We start from the raw sequence: 23,350 nt of genomic DNA, 5'->3' as shown, positions 1-23,350 counted from the left end.
TGAAGTTGCTGAGTTTACTGCAATATAGACTGGCAGGCCAAGTAACGTACTGTTGAAGTTGTTTACCCAAGAACCATTTTTAAAGCCCTTAGAAGGCTTCTGTGCCACTGGTGCTGTTTGACTGTGCTTGTCTCAGTGTGGTATGGTCCCTTTTTATTACTTTGGTACTTCCTCCTTTTCAGTTTTGTTTTCATCACTCAGGTAAAGCACCTTTTCCATAGCTCCCTACATTTAATTTAACTTTCTATTTCTCCCTTTTCCAGCAGTTGCGATTCTTGCAGCATCAAATGGCTATGGCAGCAGCAGCAGCACAAACAGCTCAGCTACATCGTCACCGGCATACAGGCAGCCAGTCAAAAAGTAAAATGAAGAGAAGCACACCAACCACTCCAAAATTCTGAGTCTTGTATTTTTTTTTCTTTTCTAGATGCTTTAGTGCGTCAGATCAAAGAGATTCTGAGTTCCTATTTTGTTTTTGTAACGTGTCAGTATTTTACATTGCTAGATGTACAAACTTTATAAAGAAGCACAACCCTATGGTTTTTGAAACAGGGAGAATGTTTAGCAAGCATTAGGGTTGGTTTGTCTAAGTCAATGCTTTATAAAAATGGCTTCACTGTACAAATACATATGGAAGTGAAATACTAGAAACATCTTTCAAAAGATTGTAGTTTGATATTTATTTAGTATAAAAAGTTGTTCACTGTAACAAATACAATTTTTACAAATCTGTTTTGGAAATGTGTATGTAGTTATTTGGCTTTCATACTCTTAATTACTTCATCCATCAGTTTTTTTACTTCTTTGTGTCTTGTAACTGCTCTGCTCATACAGTCCTGAAGTTTAGCTCCAGTCAGCCCACTTCCACCTGAAATATTTGCAAGACTTTTAATACTACAGTTATTTTACTATATAAACACAACATCATGGGTTTTTGTTTTTGGGGGGTGGGCCACACCTGGCAGCACTCAGGGGTTACTCCTGGCTGTCCACTAAGAAATCGCTCCTGGCAGGCACAAGGGACTATATGGATGCTAGGGATCAAACCCAGGGCCTATCCCAGGTCAGCCATGTGCAAGGCAAATGCCCTACTGCTGTGCTATCACTCTGACCCCATGTTTTGTTTTATAATCAGTGTAAATCATTAGTATAGTTGTTCTAGGGATTCTGGTATCTCCTTTAAATATAAGCCATTGATAATATGGGAACCTAAGGATATAGCTTAATTTGAGAAAGGTAAGACAACTTATATGAGATAAATACAAACATTCCATTCTATTCCAGATGATCCTTCTAACAGAAAAAGCTTATACTGAGTTTTCCGTTTATACATTTAAGACTAAATGAGGGCCCGGAGAGATAGCCCAGCGGCATTTGCCTTGCAAGTAGCCGATCCAAGACCAAAGGTGGTTGGTTCGAATCCCCGGTGTCCCATATGGTCCCCCGTGCCTTGCAGGAGCTATTTCTGAGCAGACAGCCAGGAGTAACCCCTGAGCAATGCTGGGTGTGGCCCCCCAAAAAAAACCAAAAAAAAAAAAAAAAAAGACTAAATGAAAATTTACCTGGCTTATGAAGACAGCATAGTTTGCCTTCCTCATCCATTACTACTGTCAAGGTTCCAGTTGCCAGATGTTCCTCCTCTCCAGTCGGATCAACTATCAGCAGAGTGCTGTTTTTAAAAAATGAAGTATTCATGTGAGGTAAAAGCAGGAATAGAATTTGCAGGTGAGAAGTACTATAAGACATGTAAAGATAAACTTGTGAAACTTTCCTTCAGTATAAAGACAGGCTAAAATGATTGCTAATGTAAATCTTTACTGAAGTCATTGATGTTATCATTACATGGGAATAAGCAAATTAAGGAACTGATCAAAGAACAAAAACTGATCAATAGGGAGCCGGAGAGATAGCACAGTGGTAGGACATTCGTCTTGCTAGCAGCCGACCCAGAACCAACAGTGATTCGAATCCCAGCATCCTATATGATCCCCTGTGCCTGCCAGGAGCAATTTCTGAGCACAGAGCCAGAAGTGACCCCTGAGCACTGCTGGGTGTGGCCCAAAAACCAAAAAAAAAGAAAAGAAAACTGATGAATAAGATTGATCATAACAAACTTTTCCTTCAACATACTTATACAGTTAATTAACTTACTCATCAAATACAGCAAAAGAAGTTGCAATTGGATGACTTTTAATATTCAAAAACCTTTTCTTCTTTAAATTAACTTCTGCTAAGGCAGTTTCTTCATTTATAGTAACTTCAGGCAGCTGTACTACAAAAAGATATAGGTGAAGTATGGTGATGGTAAATCCGACAGAATTAGATTATAACTTTCTGTGCAAATAATTCACACTCCTTCTAACCTTCTGATGCATATTTTAAAAAGAATTACAATAAGATCAATATAGTGCACATTAAACATTTTTCAGGCATCTATCATTCCTGCTTAGACTTATTTTAAAAAGGGGCCTTAAAGCTAAGCACACTTAACATATGAGATCCTGGTTCAGCCCTGGCAACACTAGGGACAACATACCAGTGGGTATAGGCCCAACCCCCAAATAAAACAAAAGGGGCTGGAGTGATAGCCTAATGGTAAGGCATTGCCTTACATGCATTTGACCCAGGACCAACCCTGGTTCGATCCGGTTCGATCCCTGGCATCCATATGATCCCCCGAGCCTTTCAGGAGTGATTTCTGAGTGCAGAGCCAAGAGTAACTCCTGAGTGCTTCTAGGTATGGCCCAAAAACACCAAAATAAATAAATAAAGAAGTTCAAGAAACCAAGAGTGATAATACAGCAAGTGGGTAGGATACTTGCCTTCCTCATTCCAAACCAGGTGTAATCCCCAGCATCTCATGTAGTCCCCCAAGTCTAAGAATCCAAAACAATTATTACTACCTATTTTTTCTTCCTATATTGCCTCTTAAGTACTTTTACATTTTAGTTAAATTATATACTAGCATTCTTTTTTTGTTTGTTTTTGTGCCACACTTGGCAGTGTTCAGTTTACTCCTGGCAGGCTCAGGGATATAGGATGACTGGAATCAAATCTGGGATGACTGTGTAATGCTAACACCCTACCGACTGTGTTATCACTCCAGCCCCTATACTAGCATTCTTAGAAAGTAGGTATTTATCCCCATTTTGTAGTAGATGGGTTAACCTTAGGTTATGGTAAAGCCAGAAGTCAAAAATACTTTACCTAGATAATCAAATACAAAGTTCACTGTAGTTTCAACCTCCAGTTAGTTATTTAAACAACGTAAAAGAAAGGGAATACGTGTCATACAAAAATCCCAAACAGGACAGAGAGATAGCACATTGATAGAGCATTTGTCTCACACATAGCCAACCCAGGACAGACGGTGGTTCAATTCCCATATCCCATATGGTCTTCTGAGACTGCTAGGAGTGATTTCAGAGCACAGAGCCACCGTTGTGACCCAAAACCAAAAAAAATTCCCAAACAGATCATCTGCCTAGGGAAATTCTAAGAAACTACTGCTGGACCAGAGAGGTAAGGTACAGAAGGGGCAACACTGCCTTACACAGCAGACCCCGCACTTCATATGGTCCCCATAGCACAGTCAGGAGTGATCCCTGGGTACTGCTGGGTAAGGCTCAAATTCCCTCCCCACAAAAGAAATTATAATTCAGTGTCATCTATGACATTAAAAAAAAAAAAAATGGGCCCGGGGAGGTAGCACAGCGGCGTCTGCCTTGCAAACAGCCGATTCAGGACCAAAGGTGGTTGGTTCTAATCCCGGTGTCCCATATGGTCCCCCGTGCCTGCCAGGAGCTATTTTTGAGCAGACAGCCAGAAGTAACCCCTGAGCACCGCCGGGTGTGGCCTAAAAAACAAAAAAACAAAAAAAAACCTACTTTTAGCAACACATTAAATTGTAAAGAGTGGGGCTGGCGAGGTGGCACTAGAGGTAAGGTGTCTCTGCCTTGCAAGCACTTCCTTGCAAGGAAGGACTGCGGTTCGATCCCTGGGGCGTCCCATTTGGTCCCCCCAAGCCAGGGGCAATTTCTGAGAGCTTAGCCAGGAGTAACACCTGAGCATCAAAATAGGTGTGGCCCGAAAAACCAAAAAAAAAAAAATTGTAAAGAGTAGTTGATTATCGTCACCAACAACCTCCACTAATGCTTTTCGATCTTTTAAAAAACCTAAGAACCTAAGGCTATTGAAAGCAATTGACAACTATTTAACCATAATAGCACTGATGCCTTAAGAGAATATAGGCTTCCAAACAGAAGAATGATGAGGTTGAGGTACCACTCCAAACAGCACAGAGAAAATTAGGTTCCCCTATGTTTCGAATGCCATACAAGAAACTGTATGTAGTAGAGCAGTTAGGGCTGATCCAGGTTTATAATCCCCAGCATTCCATACTGTCTCCAGACAACTTCCAGAGTGACTCCGGAGCACTGCTGGGTGTGGCCCAAAAAGCAAAATAGATAATAATAAAGATACTTTAATATATGAGGCACTTTACTAGAGAGAACATTCTGATACACAAAAATGCTTTATACTAAGTTGCTTACCATTTTTCAAAGCTGCTAACAAAGCAAATGTGCAGGCATCTAAAATGTTTCCATCATAATCGAGGCAGATGAGATCACAGTATAGGACCCATGCAAGCTACAATAGTTTAAACACAAAAGTTAAAACCTAATGGGTAGAACATGGTATTCACTTTACAAACTGGAAGATTCCCAGTTAGATAATCAACCAGTTGCATAGAAGGCAAAAATAAAAAAGGTCTAAAGATAACCTTTGATTATCCAACTGACACAACACCTCCATTTCCCCAAGGGTGCTATAGTAGAAGAATGTCCACTACTGCTGCTAAGTTAGCAGATGGAGAGAAATGTTTTTTAAAGTCCATATTGATGGGATCTAAGCGACATGAACCGGAGATAAGGTGTGTATCTTGGATGCAGTCAACACCACTTCAGTCCCTGGTACTGCCTATAGTTTCCTAAGCCACCAGGAGTGATGGCAGATAAAGACCAAAAGCAAAAATCCAAAAAGAAACTTAAAATTTATTTCTCATCAGCAACTTTGATGCATGAAATATTTAGGTTTTTGCATTGCTAATTAGTGTCAAATCAAAGCCTCTAAATATTGCAACAGACCAGAAATTTAGCATGTCCTAGAATTAATGATCAAAAATTGTGTTATAAAAAAAAAGCCTTTGACAAGATTAAAGGATTTGAGCATAAAAAATAGCTCCACATCAGGTAATGAGTCAGTCATTTGCTTTTGACTACCTTATTGGTAATTTTAATTTTGCTATTCGTTTGCCTTAAAAACACACTTCAAAATTATCAAAAATTCACAAAATTTAGGGGCCAGAGAGATATAGCGGGTAAGGCACTTGCCTTGCATGCAGCTGACCAGGGTTTGGTCTTCAGCATCCCATGTGGTCCCCCACTCTGCAGGATTGGTTCCTGAGTTGCAGAACCAGGAGTAGCCACTAAGCACCAGTGTGTGTGTTCCCCAAACAAAAACTTCACAAATTCTTTGTTTCTCTTACCTTCCCTGGAGAAATGCACAAATCCTCTTTCTGAATTATCTGTGAACTGGAATTAAAGACAAAAGAATACAATAAACAAAAGTTTCAAAAGTCATCTAAGATGACTGCATAATCAAATGCTAAGTTGATCTTACTTTTCAATGACATCTGCAACAAACTGGCTAGCAACTTGGGCCTCTTCGCCAGGAGGTCCTGATCGAAATCTTGATGAACACAGAGGTGGCAGATCGACATTAGGCACTGGAAATAGATGGTATCATTGAGCTAAATCACCTTTGGCATAAGGGAGCATTTGAATTATTCTACACAAGCAACTATACCACTAGATACAAGCTTCTCCCAGTGGAAAACATAATTCTTTTTGATCTTTGTAAGACTTCCAGACTTAAATAGCATAAAATTTACATTTTCCAACTACAGTTCCCTACACAATAACAAAAAGACTTAAGGCCTCAATCTTTCTAAGTACATAAGTTTTTCATATTTCTTTCAAAATACTTAAGTCTGAAACAGAAGATGGCCCCTCATAACTAGTTTTGCATTTGTGGGGGAGGACAGGACACAATTGATAGAGCTCAGTGCTACTCCAGGCACAATCCTTGGAGAGCTTTGCACTGCCAGTGATCAAACCTAGGCTCTCTTATGTATTCCTGTTCTTTGAATCATCTCCCTGTTCAGTTCTGGATTTATGAAACATTATTTCCTACCATACGTGGTCCAAGACAACCAGTGATACAAATGAAAAGTTTGTACTTTTATACAGATACAGAAAAATTGGTAATAAGAGCCCTCATAGTCAATTTTCTTTATTGATATCAATGTGTAAACAAAATTAAGTGTCATCATTTGTGAAATACAGTTAGAAAATAGCTACTTTAAGACTATACTTTCAGGGATCATTTCTATAGTACGTGACTAGAAAAGTTTCTCTGATTGTGTAGAGCACCCGAAGCCATGAGGAGGAGCCAGAGGGTCCTCTCCTGAGTGTGAAGCCGGCTCTCGTTGTTGCTTCTGCGACTGTCTGGCCATTGATGATTGTTCTTCCCTTCCTTTGGAAGGGATAGAGGGAGAGGATGCAGTAAAAAAAAAAGCTACTTTATGCTATCTTCTAACAAACTTTTTAGGAATGTACATCATTCTTATCTTTTTGAAATCTTAGTTTTTGTCAACTCAACTATAACATTAGCATTACATATTTTTAAATATTTTATTAAAATTACAAAATCATTCAACTTACCAACATATCCTTTATCAGGGGTATCTGTTGGTGGTGCTGCAAATTCCTACAAAAGCAAATGTTTCTTATGAAAGAAGCTGTTAAATTCTAAAGACAATTTAGTTATAGAAGTCCTTACAAACTATGAGTATTATGGCTAGATAACTACCAGTTATCTACTGTCCTTGATTTCTAAGTCTGCGCACATATATTGGTGTGAATTATCTCTGCAAAGTAGATGGTATAACATAGTTTACATTAGAATACTACTTAGAATACTACTCTTCAAATGTACCTGGAGGTCTTTACAAATACAGAATAAACTTTTGCCTACCTCTCTGTTCAATTCATTCAGTATTAAGGTGAAACCAACATAGATTTAGAAAATGCTGAAGCAGTGGTCAAAACTAAAAATTCTAGAATCACTATCTGGATCCAAATATTAAGACCACCATTCTTTTTTTTTAATTTTCATAATATCTTTCTTTAAGCACCATGATTACAAACATGTTTGTAGTTGGGTTTCAGTTCTAAAAAAGAACACCCCCTTTAACCAATGCAACCTTCCCTCCACCAATGCCCCAATCTATTTCTCTCATTCACTGTCCTTCTCATGATAGTTGTTAGTGTAGTTATTTCTCTAACTGTACTCATCAATCTATTTGGTAAGCTTCGTACTGTGGGTCAGTCCTTCCAGCCCTCATCTCTATTGTCTCTGGGTATTATTACAATAATGTATTTTATTTTTTTTTTTTTTTTTTTTTTTTGGTTTTTGGGCCACACCCGGTAACGCTCAGGGGTTACTCCTGGCTATGCGCTCAGAAGTTGCTCCTGGTTTGGGGGACCATATGGGACGCCGGGGGATCGAACCGCGGTCCGTCCTAGGCTAGCGCAGGTAAGGCAGGCACCTTTCCTTTAGCGCCACCGCCCGGCCCCTTATTTTATTTTTCTTAAATCCCACAGATGAGTGAAACTATTCTGTGCCTCTCTCTTTCCCTGTGACTCATTTCACTCAGCAAGTTTCCATGTCCATCCATATACAGGAAAATTTCATAACTTCATTTTTTTTCATGATGGCTACAAAGTATTCCATTGTGTATATGTATCACAGTTTCTTTAGCCACCCTTCTGTTATCGGGCATCTGGGTTGTTTCCAGATTCTAGCTATTGTAAATAGCTCTGCAATGAATATAGCTGTGCAGAAGGCATTTTTTATATTGTTTTTTGTTCCTAGAGCATATCCCTACAGTGGTATAGCTGGATCATATGGGAGCTCAATATCCAATTTTTTGAGAAATTTCCATATTGTTTTCCACAAAGGCTGGACTAGAAGGCATTCCCACCAGCACTGAATGAGAGTTCCTTTCTCTCTACATCCCCACCAGCACTGACTATTCTTGTTTTTTGTGATGTGTGCCAGTCTCTGTGGTGTGAGATGGTATCTCATTGTTGTTTTGATTTGAATCTCCCTGATGATTAGTGATGTAGAACATTTTTTTATGTGCCTCTTGGCCATTTGTATTTCTTCTTTGAGGAAGTGTCTGTTCATTTCTTCTCCCCATTTTTTTTATGGAATTAGATGTTTAAGTTCTGTCAGTACCTTGCATATCTTTGATATTGGGCCCTTGTCTGAAGTGTATTAAGTGAATAGTTTCTCTCGTTCCATGGGTGGCCTTTGTAGTCTAGTCACTATTTCCTTTGAGGTGCAGAAGCTTCTCAGTTTAATACAGTCCCATTTGTTTATCTCTGCTTTAACTTGTTTGGACAGTAATGTTTCCTCCTTTAAGATGCCTTTAGTGTCAATAGAGTATTTTACCTACATGTTCTTCTATATATCTTATAGTTCCAGGTCTGATATGAATGTCTTTAATCCGGTTTGATTTGACGTTTGTGCATGGTGTTAGATGGAGGTCCAAGTTTGCTTTTTTACATTTAGCTGACCAGTTGTGCCACTACCATTTGTTGAAGAGGCTTTGCTTGCTCCATTTTGCGTTTCTTACCCCTTTATCAAAGATGAATTGATTGTATGTCTGGGGAACAAGACCACCATTCTTTAACCATTTTATTTTATATCTGTGGACTAAGACCTATTCCAAGGCAGCTGACCAAAGGTTTTCTACCTTTTTATACATGTGTATCAGGAATGGACTGTTGACCACTGTGTTAGATCTAAATTTACTGGCAAAGAAACCCTGGGCCAGTTACTTAACCTTTTACCAGTTAATATCCTCAACAATCTCTATTACACATTTGCACATGTTAAAATGCATCACTGGATACATCAAAAATTTCAACTTGGGCCAAAGAGTAAGTATAGCAAGTAGATTATATGTGTTGAATGCAGCCAACCCAGACTCAATTTAATCCCCAAAATCTTGTATGGTTCCCTGAGCACCACCAAGAGTGATCCCAGTGTGGCCCAAAAATAAAATTGCAATTTAAGTAATAAGTTCGATAAAATCCAGAAGTTGCAGATTTTTTAAGTTTTATTTTTGCACATCTGACAAATACTAATAAACCAAGTCACTAAACTTCTGTCACATTATCTAACACAGGTTAAGAAAACACCTAGTAAAAGAAAACAAATACTGAAAAACGTATTTGCCTACTTAATAGTTATATTACAATCTAATGTGATGTAATTTAGTAATTCATTCAACAAAACATGTTAAGCTTACCGCTTTAATTCCACAAATTACTGTAGTATTTCCCAACTTCACTAGAGCAGAACCATCTGCAGTGCTAATAGAACCTGAAAAAAGAAACAAAATAAAGTACACAGTAAGCTAATTTTCTATATAATGCCATTTTATCAGTTATTTATAAGAATTTATTCCTGAGGCTGGAGGTAAGGAGGTAAGGAGTTTGCCTTTCATGCAGAAGGACGGTGGTTCAAATCCCAGGATCCCATATGGTCCCCTGTGCCTGCCAGGGGCGATTTCTGAGCATAGAGCCAGGAGTAACCCCTGAGTGCTGTCAGGTGTGACCAAAAAAAAAAAAAAAAAGAATGTATTCCTAATTTTTTTAAGTACCCTACTTAGATTTCTTATACATATTTTTAAGAATTAGTCACCTGGCCTTTAATTTGAATAGTCATTTTTCATTATCACAAGAATACTGTACAGATAAAAATCATCTTAAAAATTACTCAAATCCTTAATACTTGGTAAAATTTGGTTGAAAATTTAAGTGACTCAGAGGCTAAAGACTTGAGAATTTCATATGGATAAATAAAAGTAAAAAAATTCTTGTATTGAAGCCAGAGCAATGGCGTAGCGGTGGGCATTTGCCTTACACATGGCTGACCCAGGACAGACCTCGGTTCGATCCCCTGGTGTCCCATATGGTCCCCAAGCCAGGCGCGATTTCTGAGCACATAGCTAGGAGTAACTCCTGAGCATCACCAGGTGTAGCCCAAAAATAAAGAAAAAAAATAAAAAAATTTAGTATTGTATATAAGGTCTTATTATGAAGCAAATATGTCAGTCATATCTTGGAAGTTTGTTATTTCAAAATTTCAACATTTAATTATTTCAAAATTAAACAGTAGAGTGAGGTTTCTTTTTTCAAAATTACAAATGAAATTCCTAATTAGTATTAAAGAACTTTTTTGTTTGTTTGTTTGTTTGTTTGTATCACCTCCAGCAATGTTCAAGGGTTAACCCTGGCTCTGCACTCAGGAATTTTTACTCCAGGTGGTGCTAGGTAGATTATATAGGATGTCCTATATCAAACCAGGTCAGCAGCATGCAAGGCAAGTGTCCTACCCACTGAACTACTGCTTGGGCTTCAGTATTTAAAATCTTCAGAAACAACTTCAACATCCTATTCTAGACCAAAATAAACTCACCTATGTTGACTGTTGTGGTTCTAAATTCACCAAGTTCTCTCCCATCAGGACGACAGTTCTCTTTCTAAATAAAAATATTTATATGGAAGTTAACCACATCTAAATGTAGATTTTATACACCATAGAAAACACATTAAATCCCATCACTCCAGCTGACTTAAATCTTGTCTAAAAGAAGCACCATGTTGTTACCAAAAAGCATAACATGCACATAACCAATTTTACTTACCAAAAATCTCCTGTAATATTCCAGAGGTTCCACAGTTCTGAAAAAATATTAATTCGTGAGAAAAATAAATGAGCCGCAAATCCAGTAAGTGGCTAAAGACTCGATAATTTCATATGGATAAATCAAAGTAAAAGACTCGATAATTTCATATGGATAAATCAAAGTAAAAAATTCCTGTATTGGGGCAGGAGCAATGGCGTAGCAGTAGGGCATTTGCCTTGTGTGTGGCTGACCCAGGACAGAACTCAGTTCAATTCCCTGGTGTCCCATATGGTCCCCAAGCCAGGAGTGATTTCTGAGCACATAGTTAAGAGTAACCCCTGCATGTCACCGGGTGTGGCCAAAAAAACCCCAAAAGAAAACAAAACAAAAACAAACAAGTAAAGAAAAAACAAATAACAAGATCAAAGCCCAAAGTCATTGGACATCTTTATGGATTAATTCGTCTTTTTTTTTATTTTTTGGTTTTTGGGCCACACCTGCCGGTGCACAGGGGTTACTCCTGGCTCTGCACTAAGAAATTGCTCCTGGCAGGCTCGGGGGACCATATGGGATACCAGGGATCGAACCCGGGTTGGCCACGTACAAGGCAAATGCCCTATCGCTCGACCTCTAATCACATATTAATATCACCTTATGATGCTAGGTCTCAGTTATCATGATAAAGGTGGCATCTTTATTTTAAACTATAATTGAGATTTCATATATTCTTCACAACAGGCAAAGCCTCGTGATACTAGATTGCTTTATGACTTCAACATCCACAAGAGATTCATTTTCATCAAGGTAAGTTCAGTCATGGGACCAGAGAAATAGTACAGCTTGTCCCGTCTGCAGCTGGTGCAGGTTCAATCCCCAACACCCATAAGGTCTCCCAGCAGGCCAGGAGTGACCCCTGAAACAGATCGTAGGGTGTGGCCACAAAACCATGTATGTTCGTTCAATCCTTGAAGACACTAAATTTTTTATTTTCAGACTATTTTTAAGTTCATGCATAATTCCTACTATCATGAACTGACTCCTAGGATCATAAATGGACACAAAGAGTAAATTCCATATAGTTGGAATTGTAATTTGATTTGTAATCCTGTAATTCTGCTCAATTAAAAAGTTGACTGGGGGGAATGGGGGGAAGAGCGTTAGTACATCGGGTAGTGCACAGTGCATTATTTGCCTTGCAGGCAGCCAACCCGGGTTCAATCCCCGTCATCCCATAAAGTTACTTGAGCTTAGTAGGAACAATTTCTAAACGCAGAGCCAGTAGTAATCCCTGAGCACCGCCTGGTGAAATAAAAAAAGTAACAAACAGCAGTGTAGAGAGTCTGCCTTGTATGTGACCGATCCGGGTTCGATCCCTGGCACCCCTTAAAATTCCTCTGACTGATCCTGCCAGTGCAATTCCTGGGTGCAAAAAGGAGTAAGCCCTGAGCATTCCCGGCTGGGGCCCCCACGCTCCTCGCCTCCTGAGGAAAACAGAAGCCCCAGCCCGGCAGACGGGGGTGGCCTCCCAGGGGTCCTCAAACTTTTTAAACAGGGGCCAGTTCACTGTCCCTCAGACCACGGGAGGGTCTGACTATAGTAAAAACAAAACTTATGAACGAATTCTTATGCACACTGCATATATCTTATTTTGCAATGAAGAAACAAAACAGATACAAATACAATATGTGGCCCGCAGGCCATAGTTTGAGGACGTTCTAAGTCCCAGCTAAGGGTTAAGAGCAGCGGCCGGCTGCCGGAACGCAAACCCACCCCGCCACCACTCACTTGAACCCGGCCGCCATCTTTCCCGCGCGGGGGTCTACGCCTGCGCAGTAGGCCTGGGGGCGGGGCTTGCCCGACTCACGCTTGCGTTTCGCTCCGACATTTTCGACACTATCACTGGCGCTGTTCTGCCGGACCGAGATATTTAGGCCGGCCCGAGACGCCGCTGCTGCTGCTTTCCGCCTGTCCTCTGTGCGGTGGTTGGGGTCGGCAATTTTAACTAGTAGTTATCTGCGTTCTCCCTGACCGCGGCGTCCAGTGACGAATCAGCCGCTAGGAAATTGACAAGTGTCGTAGCTGGGATTTAGTGCAAACTGATTTCACACTCTAGTGTTCGGTGCATCCTTTTCCCAGCTCCGCCTTAATTGAGAGCTTAGGCGCCGCCTCTCCCAGGTAAAGTGCTTGGAGATTTAACACCTACCTGTTCTTCTAGCCTCACCGGGTCACCCTTTGCAGGTCCCTTCAAAGATCTGCACTCTGTCTTGTCTGGGAATATTCAATCCCAACCTTCCTCCTAGACAGGATTACCAAATAAAATGCAGAAACGCAATTAAATCTGAATCACAAACCCATCTTTTCCCTTCAAATAATTGTAGCTCCTGGTAGCGGGACCAGGGACTCGAGAACACGGTAAATGTTTCAGAAATAGTGACTATAGGCACCGGAGCAATAGCACAGCGGTAAGGCGTTTGCATTGCACGCAACCAACATTGGAGGGACAACAGTTCGATCCCAGCATCCCCTATGTTTCCCCTCCCCAACCCCCAAGCCTGCCAAGGGTGATTTATGAACACAGAGCCAGGAGTAACCCCTGAGCGCCTCTGGGTGTGAAACCAAAAATAAAATAAAAGAAGAAGAAATAGTTATTATATTTGCAGAATGTAGTGACTATATATAAGGACACATTTAATATGGGTAAAGTGGTTAATTTTATTTTATTTTATCACGGCTTTTACATTTTGATGCAGATACCAAAAACTGCAGTAGTTTTTAGTAGTTTTAGTTGCTATGCAACTACTTCCAAAGGCTAGAGATGACTGACTCCATTTGAAGTTAAACTGCAAATCCTGGAATTTGCTTCTTCATTCTAAGGCTATGGAATGGAATCTAACCCTAGTATCCAGTCCAGCCAGCAGGGGGACTGTGGGCATCTGTGTGCTGCAGGACGGCGTGTGCTCCTCCAAGCCACGCGGGGGCGCGCGCTGTAGTGGCGGGCGCCTCCCGGCGCGGCCTCTCTGGCGCGGGAGGCGGGGCTGCAGGCTATACTTCCGCATGTGTGTAGATGCTCCATAGGGCGGCCGGCGGCGGCGGTGGCCTGGGCATGGACGATGGCTTCGCTCCTGCTCCAGCTGGTGCTACTCGGCCTGACGATGGTGGCCTTAGCCCTGATATTGGTGAGAGGACAGAGGGATGGGAAGAGACACAAACCTGGCTCTCCTGCAGAGGCATCCTCTCCTCGATTCCCTGAGCTCTTCCACATGCCCCCCTTTCTTTATGCTTTTCCCAAGCCTTGAGCCACTTATTTCCTCTCCCAGCAATGCATATCCCATTTCTTTCATCCTTTGTTTTTCTCTTGCATCGCCCGTGTGCCCAGAGCCTGCCTTGTTGGTTTGTTCATAGTGGGGGTGTGCTCTCCAACCCCCCACCCACCCACCTTGGGCTGGGCCCTTGGACTCCAAGACTCTGAACCCCAGTCCTGTCAACTCTCACCTCCGAACTTTTTGCAAAAGCCACTCATGCCACCTCCCTTTCCCCTTTCCCTTTCTCTTTCACCTCCTTTCCCTTTTCCCCTCCAAAAGTGTTGCCCCCAAAGCTGTTGCTCTCTAGCCTTTTTCTCTTTCCTAATTTCATCCTCAAGCAAATTGAAAGTGGTGACAGCACCGACTGGGGCCATCAGTTCCACGTCAGAATAATTGAACGAGCCCTGCAGACTCTAGACAAAGCCTGATTATCACCTAGAATTTGCTACCCACGAGTAAGAAAATCATGTCGAGTAGCAAATTCAGTATTCAGCAAATTCTGCCAGTCCTGGAGAAACATTAGGAACTCTTGATGATCCATATGTAATAGATATTGTCCAATGTGAACTTTCTCCCACTGAAAGGAAATCCTATATGTAGTTCATAGATTCTTGGCAATAAGCGTTTTTGTTTGTTTGTTTGTTTGTTCGTTTGTTTGTTTTTAAGCAAAGACTGTCTGGAAAACTAGTGCTCAAACAGAAGTTCTTCAGTTCACCTTCATCAGGGATTCTTTTTTTTTTTTTTTTTTTTTTTTTGGTTTTTGGGCCACACCCAGCGGTGCTCAGGGTTTACTCCTGGCTGTCTGCTCAGAAATAGCTCCTGGCAGGCTCGGGGGACCATATGGGACACCGGGATTTGAACCAACCACCTTTGGTCCTGGATCGGCTGCTTGCAAGGCAAACGCCGCTGTGCTATCTCTCCGGGCCCAGGGATTCTTCTTATATTTTTTCTTCTCAGCATTGTGAGAAGTGAGATGATCTGCAGGACTTGACAGTAATTTGGAATGACCATGTCATGTCATCTGACTAGTAAATAGAAAGATTTCCGCTTCCTTGATTTAAAGATAAGGATCCTCACATAGGCTGTATTGCTTGTTATTTTATGTGCCATTCTCCAGGTTCTGTGAGTTTATAGCTTAGAAACAGTTAAGATAAAAGAAAGTATATTCGTTATGTTATTATTTTAGTAATTCTGTCAGGTTGAGAGAATTCTGTTCCATAATCTTAGTGTTCTTTTGTGTGTTTCTTTTGTTGTTTTTTTTTGTTTGTTTTGTTTTGGGAGGGTGAGGTTGGGAAATGGAGTTTGAGCAAGTCATGAGTTTAGTACATGACAGCCAACAAGATGTTGAAACTATTGCACAGATTTTTTAGTTTTGTTTTGAGGGTCACACCTGGTTGTGCTCAGGTGTTACTCCTGGCTCTACGCTCAGAAATTGTTCCTGGCAGGCTTGGGAACCATATGGTATGCTGAGAATCAAACCATCATCCTTCCTGGGTTGACCACATGCAAGGCAAATGCCCTACTGCTGTCTTGCACAGATTTTGAAATATCTATTTTATTTTAGTGGAAATTTGGCCTGAAAGTTTTAGTAAGTTGTACCAATTAGAGTGTACTCAGAACATGGAATGTATTGTGTTAAGTGTTGAACAAGGTTTATCTTCATTTGATCTTTTAAATATCTCATATATATATATATATATATATATATATATATATATATATATATATATTACTGTCTACTGAGGAAGGAAACTCAGAGATTACATAGCTGATGGAATTTTGTTTTTTTTTAATGCCAGATTATGAAGTAATTTTAATATCAATCCTCCATAGATACTTTACTCTCTTTCTTTTATTTGGAAACAAACCACATTTTATCTGTAAATTCACAGCACTTATTTCTAAAGATAAGAATCCTGTCTTGGGGCCGGGCGGTGGCGCTGGAGGTAAGGTGCCTGCCTTACCTGCGCTAGCCTAGGAGACGGACCGCGGTTCGATCCCCCGGCGTCCCATATGGTCCCCCAAGCCAGGAGCGACTTCTGAGCGCATAGCCAGGAGTAACCCCTGAGCGTCACCGGGTGTGGCCCAAAAACCAAAAAAAAAAAAAAAAAAAAAAAGAATCCCGGTGTGTCCCATATGCCCCCCCCCCCCCAGCACCGCCGGGTATGGCCCAAAAACCAAAAAAAAAAGAATCCTGTCTTAAGTCGATAACCACAATAAAGTTATCAGTTTTTTTTAAATTTCACACTTTGATTTCAATTGGCCTCATTTGTCTCATTTATGTCTTCGATTAGTCATTTTGCTCCACCTATTCACATGGCACCTGATTTGTTTCAAGTATAATAATGTCTCTTATTTTCCTCTTTTTACAGTAAAATCATTTTATTAATTGTGATTACTGCTAATTCTTAGGAGAATGTGGGACTCTTGAGAGAAAGGAGAGAGAGAGAGAGAGAGACCTAAAGGAAAGGAGATTTGTACCCTAAAGAAGAACATGAGTGGAGCCAGAATGATAATATAGTTGCCTTGCATGCAGCAGACCAAGGTTCAGTCCCAGCAGTCTGTGTTCCTGAGCCAGGATTGATCTTTGATCAACCAGAGTTAGGAGTAAGCTCTGATCAGTGTCAGGTGTGATCCAAAAACAACAACAAGATATTTGAACATGGCTAGGGCCGATGTTGTTTAGAAGACACTCTGAGTTGGATGTGGGTGATTTCAGAATGAAGTGTGCCCTTCCTTTTCTTTCTGTTGTCTTTAGTAAGATGGCATTTATTCTGTAGAATGACTTGCAATCTGCATTTTACTGATTTGATCCCCTCAGTGCCTTTATTTGGGGAGGGAAGAGTCTCTGCTGGTTCTGAGGGCTGCTCTCCTGTGATACTTATCCTGATGTTGCAGGCCTGCCTGAGCAGCATGAAGTTCTGCTGTGCAATGCTTGGTACTCTGGGCCACCATTGCTGTACCCTGTAGGGTCGGGGATGGGTAACTCTTGCTCTGCAGGTATCACAAAAACCTAGTGTCCCTTCAGCCCTTTGTGCAATCTCCTTGGTGCATCTTATTATCTCATTTTATCCCCTGTAAACTGACAGCTTGTGTAGAGACTTGATATTTGAGTTTTGATGAAGAAAAATAAGCTGTGTGTAAATTCTTTTAAAGCAGAAGGTATACCAGTAGAACAGTATTACAAAGAAAGTTCCCTCCAATGCTAACTCCCAAGTAGAAGAAAACAAAATTTTAGTTGGACCCACAGCCTATAAATTTGATACTTTAGAAAATACGTATTCTGGGCTGGAGTAATAGCACTGTAGTAGTGCATTTGCTTTGCATGTTACTGACCTAGGACGGACCCTAATTTGATCCCCAGCGTTCCATCTGGTCCTCCAAGCCTGCCAGGAGCGATTTCTGATTGCAGGGCCAGGACGAACCTCCGAGCACTGCCAGGTGTGGCTCAAAAACAAACAAACAAAAAAAAAACAAAAAACAAAACAAAAATACTATATTCTGAATTAAAATATAGGACAAATGGGGACTGGAGAGACTGCATAACAATATCTGCATATGTCTGCTTATAGGTTTCCTTTGTTGCATTTATAACTGCTGGAGAAATGCCCCGCCTTCATCGACATGAACAAGAGAAGTTCTTCTTAAATGCCAAAGGCCAGAAGGAAGCTTTACCCAGCATATGGGACTCACCTACCAAACAGCTTTCTGTTGTTGTGCCTTCATACAACGAAGAAAAACGGTGTAAGCCCTGATTGATGTTTTAGGGAAGGAATAACTTGGGAAGAAAAAAAAGAAATTTAAAATAATAGATGTTACTGTCTCAACCAGAACATTAAGACATGGGCTGTGCCGAGTGTGTAGTTCAAAAGTGGGAAAACAAATATTAGAGCAAAAGGAAAGCATGGCATAATGAAGACATGGGACTGGAATATTCTAAGTAATGACAAGCAGGATGTGAACAGAGATGAGAATAGGGGCAAGTCCCAGAGTCTTGTTAAAGTATTCAGACGTTTTCCTTGTGTAAACTTAGCATGCTGGGATGTTTAAAATCATTTTCAGGGCCTAGAGGAATAGTGCAGTTGGTAACCAGATTTGATCCTGGCATGTCATATGGTCTCCCAAGCACTGCCAGGAGTGATCCCTGAGTGCAGAGCCAGGAGTAATCCCTGAGCACTGCTGGATATGGCCCAAAAACTTTTTTTAAAAATGCAGTTTTCAAATGCAAATTTTAATGTCTATTTTTTCTTTAAGTGCCTGTCATGATGGATGAAGCTCTGGACTATCTAGAGAACAGACAGGTATCATGATTTCTCTTTCACCATTTATCTCTTCAGTTAAAACTAAACAACCAGTATGGGCCAGGGATAAGGCTAGGCATCTGCAGTCCTCAACAGCACATGATTCTCTCTGAGGACCACCAGAGAAGGCCCCACAGAAATAAAAACAGACCATAGTACAAGTCACCAACTTGAGACTTTCGGATAGATCTTTGAAGGAGCAATGCCAACCACTTACTGTCATGGCCACCACCCCCACTTTCACACCATCTCAGCTCTCGGGCTTTCCCAGCACTGGGCACTAACAAAAGGGCAAATGGCTGTAACCCCTGAGCAAACCAGAAAGTTGATTTCTTTTTTTAATTTTTATACTGTTCATTTTTTATCCATACCTGATGAGAAGGTTTTTTTTTTTTTTTTTTTTGGTTTTTGGGCCACACCCGGTGATGCTCAGGGGTTACTCCTGGCTGTCTGCTCAGAAATAGCTCCTGGCAGGCACGGGGGACCATATGGGACACCGGGATTTGAACCAACCACCTTAGGTCCTGGATTGGCTGCTTGCAAGGCAAACACCGCTGTGCTATCTCTCCGGGCCCAAGAAGTTATTTTTTTTAATTGATTTGCTGTATCTATAGACTTTGTATGCACAGAATCATGCATGTTTTCACTTTTGTGACTTTTTTTTTTTTTTTTTTTTTGTGGTTTTTGGGTCACACCCGGCAGTGCTCAGGGGTTATTCCTGGCTCCATGCTCAGAAATTGCTCCTGGCAGGCACGGGGGACCATATGGGACGCCGGGATTCGAACCGATGACCTGCATGAAAGGCAAACGCCTTACCTCCATGCTATCTCTCCGGCCCCCTTTTGTGACTTTTTAAGAAAGCTTTTTATTTGGATTAGTCAATAGCAGTGACTTTTTTTCTCATTATTTTGAAGCATTCATCTGATTCTTCTTTTTTTCTCTGAATAATGAAAAGAAAATTTTTACATCTTTGAATATAAGTTGCTCTTGGAATTCACCTGAAAAGTTTTAAGAAAATAAAAATAAACTTTGGGGTTGATTTTTTTAGGGTGTTTGGTATAAAGGGAGGGGTGAGGATTCATAAAAGACAGACCATATTATCTACTTAGAAATTAAAGAAGAACAAAGCTGAGCAATACTACAGCAGGTTGGGTTCTTGCCTTTCATGCAGTGGACCTAGGTTCAAACACCTGCCCTCCGAATGGTCTCCCAAACACCACTAGGAATGAGTCTTGATTTCAGAGCCCAGGAGTATCCTCTGAATGTCACTGGATACTCCCCCCTCCAAGAAAAAAAAAATAAAAAGGAAGAGAACAAAGGCATCATATTTATCACATGTAATTGTTGACTTGCTTGCCCACTTCTGTTTGCTATAAACTTTTTTGTTTTGGTTTGGTTTTGATTTTTGGGCCACACCTGTCGGCTCTCAGGAGAGTTACTCCTGGCTCTGTGCTCAGAAATCACTCCTGGAAGGCTCAGAGAACCATATAGGATTAGAACCAGATTAGTAGTGTTCAAGGCAAATGCCCTACCACTGTGCTATCGCTCCAGCACCACTGTTTCCTATAATCTTTACTTACATGGACTAGGGATTTTTTGTTGTTGTTGTTCTTTGTATATTAATCAAGAAAACATGCCCCCATGTAAACTTAGCCATGGTTATAAACTAGGAATTGGTGCATTAAATCCAGATTAAGTCTGTTCTTCTTTAACTTGGGACCTTGTGTATTTTGTTCTCTTGCTTTTATTGGTTTCTTAGGTATATTTAGTTGCACATAAGCCTGCTCCACTTCTAGGCAGGGACAGGGCATCTGAGATGAGGAAGGAGAGGCCACAGAGATTACTTTCCTAGTTCTCCCCTCCAATTTGTTCCTGACTTTTATGGCATTTGTGCACTTAAATTTGCAGTCATGGGGCCGGAGAGATAGCATGGAGGTAAGGCATTTGCCTTTCATGCAGGAGGTCATCAGTTCGAATCCCGGCGTCCCATATGGTCCCCCGTGCCTGCCAGGAGCAATTTCTGAGCCTGGAGCCAGGAATAATCCCTGAGCACTGCCGGGTGTGACCCAAAAACCACAAAAAAAAAATAAATAAATAAAAAAATTTGCAGTCATATCTACATATATAAATGGTAAAAAGGTTGCTTTTTAAATTCCTTACTATTTCATGATAGAATGTGTTGCAATCTATCAAGATAGATGAAATCATTACGCTTTATTTTTGCTTCTTTCAGAAACAAGATTCTGCGTTCACTTATGAAGTGATAGTAGTTGATGATGGCAGCAAAGACAAGACTTCAAAGGTCAGTCATGTTGCTTTTAGAATTGTCATCAATGGGAAAGATTGAAAATTTACCATATAAATCTTTTTGCCCATTCCTCAAAGAACCTTAAAGCTATGTCCTATTCTTTGCATTGTATAGTGTGAGTAAGTAAAAAGCGGAGAAGCCGGTTAGGTGGTGCTAGAGGTAAGGTGTCTGCCTTGGAAGCGCTAGCCAAGGAAGGACCGCGGTTCGATCCCCCGCATCCCATATGGTCCCCCCAAGCCAGGAGTAATTTCTGAGCACTTAGCCAGGAATAACCCCTGAGCATCAAAAGGGTGTGGCCCCAAAAACCAGAAGAAAGAAAGAAAGAAAGAAAGAGAAAGAAAGAAGGAAGGAAGGGAGGGAGGAAGGGAGGAAGGGAGGAAGAGAGGAAGAGGGAGGGAGGGAGGGAGGGAGGGAGGGAGGGAGGGAGGGAGGGAGGGAGGGAGAGAGAGAGAAAGAAAGAAAGAAAGAAAGAAAGAAAGAAAGAAAGAAAGAAAGAAAGAAAGAAAGAAAGAAAGAAAGAAAGAAAGAAAGAAAGAAAGAAAGAAAGAAAGAAAGAAAGAAAGAAAAAGGCTGAGATTTATGGTTCCTTTTTTACCATTTTGCTTTCCAGTTTCTAAAACAATCACATAAATAGGAACTATGGTTTTATGTCTACCCCTGGGTAGCAAGTTTGCCTGTTGTATATAGCTCATCTAAATTTACCCATCAGAAGTAATGATAACTCAGAGTATTAGACTTTCAGTCCTGGCCTGGGTCCAGTTGCATTAATCTTTTTGTCGTGTGTAAAAATATTATCAGTGGTTCTAATAGGTATCAATAGGTTTTGTTGTTGTTGTTACTGATTTTTGGGGGGTTTGGGGTCACACTTAGTAGCACTTGGGTGTTACTCCTGACTCTGTGCTCAGAAATTACTCCTGGCAGGCTTGAGGGATCATATGGGATGCCCAGGATTATACTCAGGTTGACTGCATTCAAAGCAAACACCCTGCCCTCTGAATATTTTCTGGCCCCTGCATTTAGTAGTAGTAGTAGTAGTAGTAGTAGTAGTAGTAGTAGTAGTAGTAGTAGTAGTAGTAGTAGTAGTAGTTCACATTTTCATCTTTGGCATTCTTGTTTCTATAGTAAGAGGTACACTTTCTACTACTAATGTTCTTGTTAGTAGACCTTAAATACACAGAGAAACATCAATTCACTTGTTTATTTTTCAGTTATAATTCTTGTTAAATATACAGTTGTAAAAAAAAAAGTGCCAGGGACTGGTGGACCATAAATACATATGAGCTTGTGCCTCCAAGATAGTTCTTAGACTTCAAGGAAGCAGGGCCAATGAAAAAAATGCTCTAAAGAGACCATTAACATTAACAGAGGATTGGGAGTGATAGTATAGTGGGTAGGGCATTTACCTTGTACATAGCTGACCAGGGTTTGATCCCTGACTTCTATGATCCCCCAAACCTGCCAGGAGTGATTTCTGAGCACAGTGCCAGAAGTAACCCCTGAGCACTGCTGTGTGTGGTCCAAAAACCAAAAACAAACAGAAAAAGAATTTAACAGAGGGTCCAGAGCAAAGTAGAATGGGCAGGGCTCTTGCCTTCCATGCAAACGAGACAAGAATAAGCCCTAAGCACAGAGCCAAGAGTGGGCTCTGAGCAGCACTGGGAATCCAGAGAAATTGTAATAATAATAATAATAAACTAATCCAGAGAGTTATAGGAAGATAGCATATTCAGACTGATAAATCAGTGTAAGCAGAGACATAGAAGCCAAAAATTACTGGTAGGGTTTGACTTAGAAAAAGTCCATTCTGAACTTGCAAAGTGAATATGATAATAGAGAAATGAGTTCAAATTACTCTAGCAGTTTATTAGTACATTAAGGGAATGGTCTGTAAGATAAACATTGGGCAATTATTGTGGCGACTACAGTAGCATCCTCTACCCAGCCAAGGAAAAACTTTCCTAAGGACAAATTTTTTTCCCTAAAGCCCTTTGACTTGTGAATGGCAGCTGGCTGTCCTGGTTTCGTGAGAGAGAGGTTAGCATTTGTTCCTGAGACTGAAAGAAACAAATCTTAAAATGGCATTTTATAGTTTTAATTTTAAAATTGGTTTCCTTGTAGTTAGGACTTATTGTCTACCTGTTCATGGTCTTTGTGTAAAAAAAATTAGCTACAATTCTCATTTGTGAGAAATTTTAAAGTAGGAAAATAAAAAATATAGAATAAGAAAGTCTAACATAGTATAAGAAAGTATTCCAGGGGCTGGAGTGGAAGTACAATGATAGTGCACTTTCCTTGCACGCCACCAACCTGGGTTCAGTCCCCAGCACCTCATATGGTCTCCAGGCCAACCAGGAGTAATTTCTAAGCATGGAACTAGGAATAACCCCTGCTAAGTATGGCTTAAAACAAAAGAAAAGAAAGTATTCTAGGGACCAGAGCATTAATACAGCAGGTGGGGCATTTGTATTGCACTTGTTTGACACTTGTTCAAACCATAGGATTATTTATGATTCCATGACCCCTCCAGGAGTCATCTCTGAACACTGCCAATTGTGGCCACAAAACAAAAACAAAATGAGTATTCCAGTTATTTAGTGCTAATTTAAAACAACAG

At 40.7% G+C, this 23,350-nt stretch overlaps 3 protein-coding genes and 1 non-coding gene across 5 annotated transcripts in view; 3 read left to right on the top strand and 1 right to left on the bottom strand.

Moving 5' to 3' along the window:
• Positions 1 to 732, top strand: part of SUPT20H (SPT20 homolog, SAGA complex component) — a 36,886-nt gene extending 36,154 nt beyond the window's left edge. Inside the window, exon 26 of the mRNA XM_049778772.1 lies at positions 264 to 732. Coding sequence (XP_049634729.1) covers positions 264 to 401 — 138 coding nt within the window. The 3' untranslated portion in view covers positions 402 to 732. The remainder of the gene's footprint in view (positions 1 to 263) is intronic.
• EXOSC8 (exosome component 8) lies at positions 654 to 12,631 on the bottom strand. The gene is made up of 11 exons (XM_049778836.1): positions 12,611 to 12,631; positions 10,844 to 10,880; positions 10,615 to 10,678; positions 9,443 to 9,516; positions 6,786 to 6,831; positions 5,683 to 5,788; positions 5,549 to 5,594; positions 4,554 to 4,650; positions 2,152 to 2,272; positions 1,563 to 1,669; positions 654 to 868 (listed from the first exon to the last, which is right to left on the bottom strand). The coding sequence occupies exons 1-11, from the start codon at positions 12,625 to 12,627 to the stop codon at positions 753 to 755; spliced, it is 831 nt and encodes a 276-aa protein (XP_049634793.1). The 5' UTR covers positions 12,628 to 12,631; the 3' UTR covers positions 654 to 752.
• Positions 6,426 to 6,633, top strand: LOC126016845 (small nucleolar RNA U3). Its single transcript, XR_007498537.1, has one exon. It is a non-coding gene; the product is annotated as a small nucleolar RNA U3 (small nucleolar RNA).
• Positions 12,632 to 12,956: 325 nt separating the features above from the next.
• ALG5 (ALG5 dolichyl-phosphate beta-glucosyltransferase) overlaps positions 12,957 to 23,350 on the top strand; it is a 55,969-nt gene continuing 45,575 nt past the window's right edge. Inside the window, exons 1-4 of one of the 2 annotated variants that reach the window (XM_049778824.1) lie at positions 12,957 to 13,000; positions 17,700 to 17,871; positions 18,382 to 18,428; positions 20,662 to 20,730. In XM_049778824.1, the coding sequence (XP_049634781.1) occupies positions 17,733 to 17,871; positions 18,382 to 18,428; positions 20,662 to 20,730 (255 nt within the window). In that variant the 5' untranslated portion in view covers positions 12,957 to 13,000; positions 17,700 to 17,732. Of the gene's footprint in view, positions 13,001 to 13,878; positions 14,002 to 17,699; positions 17,872 to 18,381; positions 18,429 to 20,661; positions 20,731 to 23,350 lie in introns of those variants that run through there. The other variant, XM_049778823.1, reaches the window with a different exon arrangement.

The sequence above is a fragment of the Suncus etruscus genome, chromosome 8 (assembly GCF_024139225.1).
Source record: "Suncus etruscus isolate mSunEtr1 chromosome 8, mSunEtr1.pri.cur, whole genome shotgun sequence".
In the NCBI taxonomy this organism is placed as follows: domain Eukaryota; kingdom Metazoa; phylum Chordata; class Mammalia; order Eulipotyphla; family Soricidae; genus Suncus; species Suncus etruscus.
The sequence above is the reverse complement of the archived record's forward strand: the minus strand, read 5'-3'. Positions and strand labels throughout refer to the sequence as shown.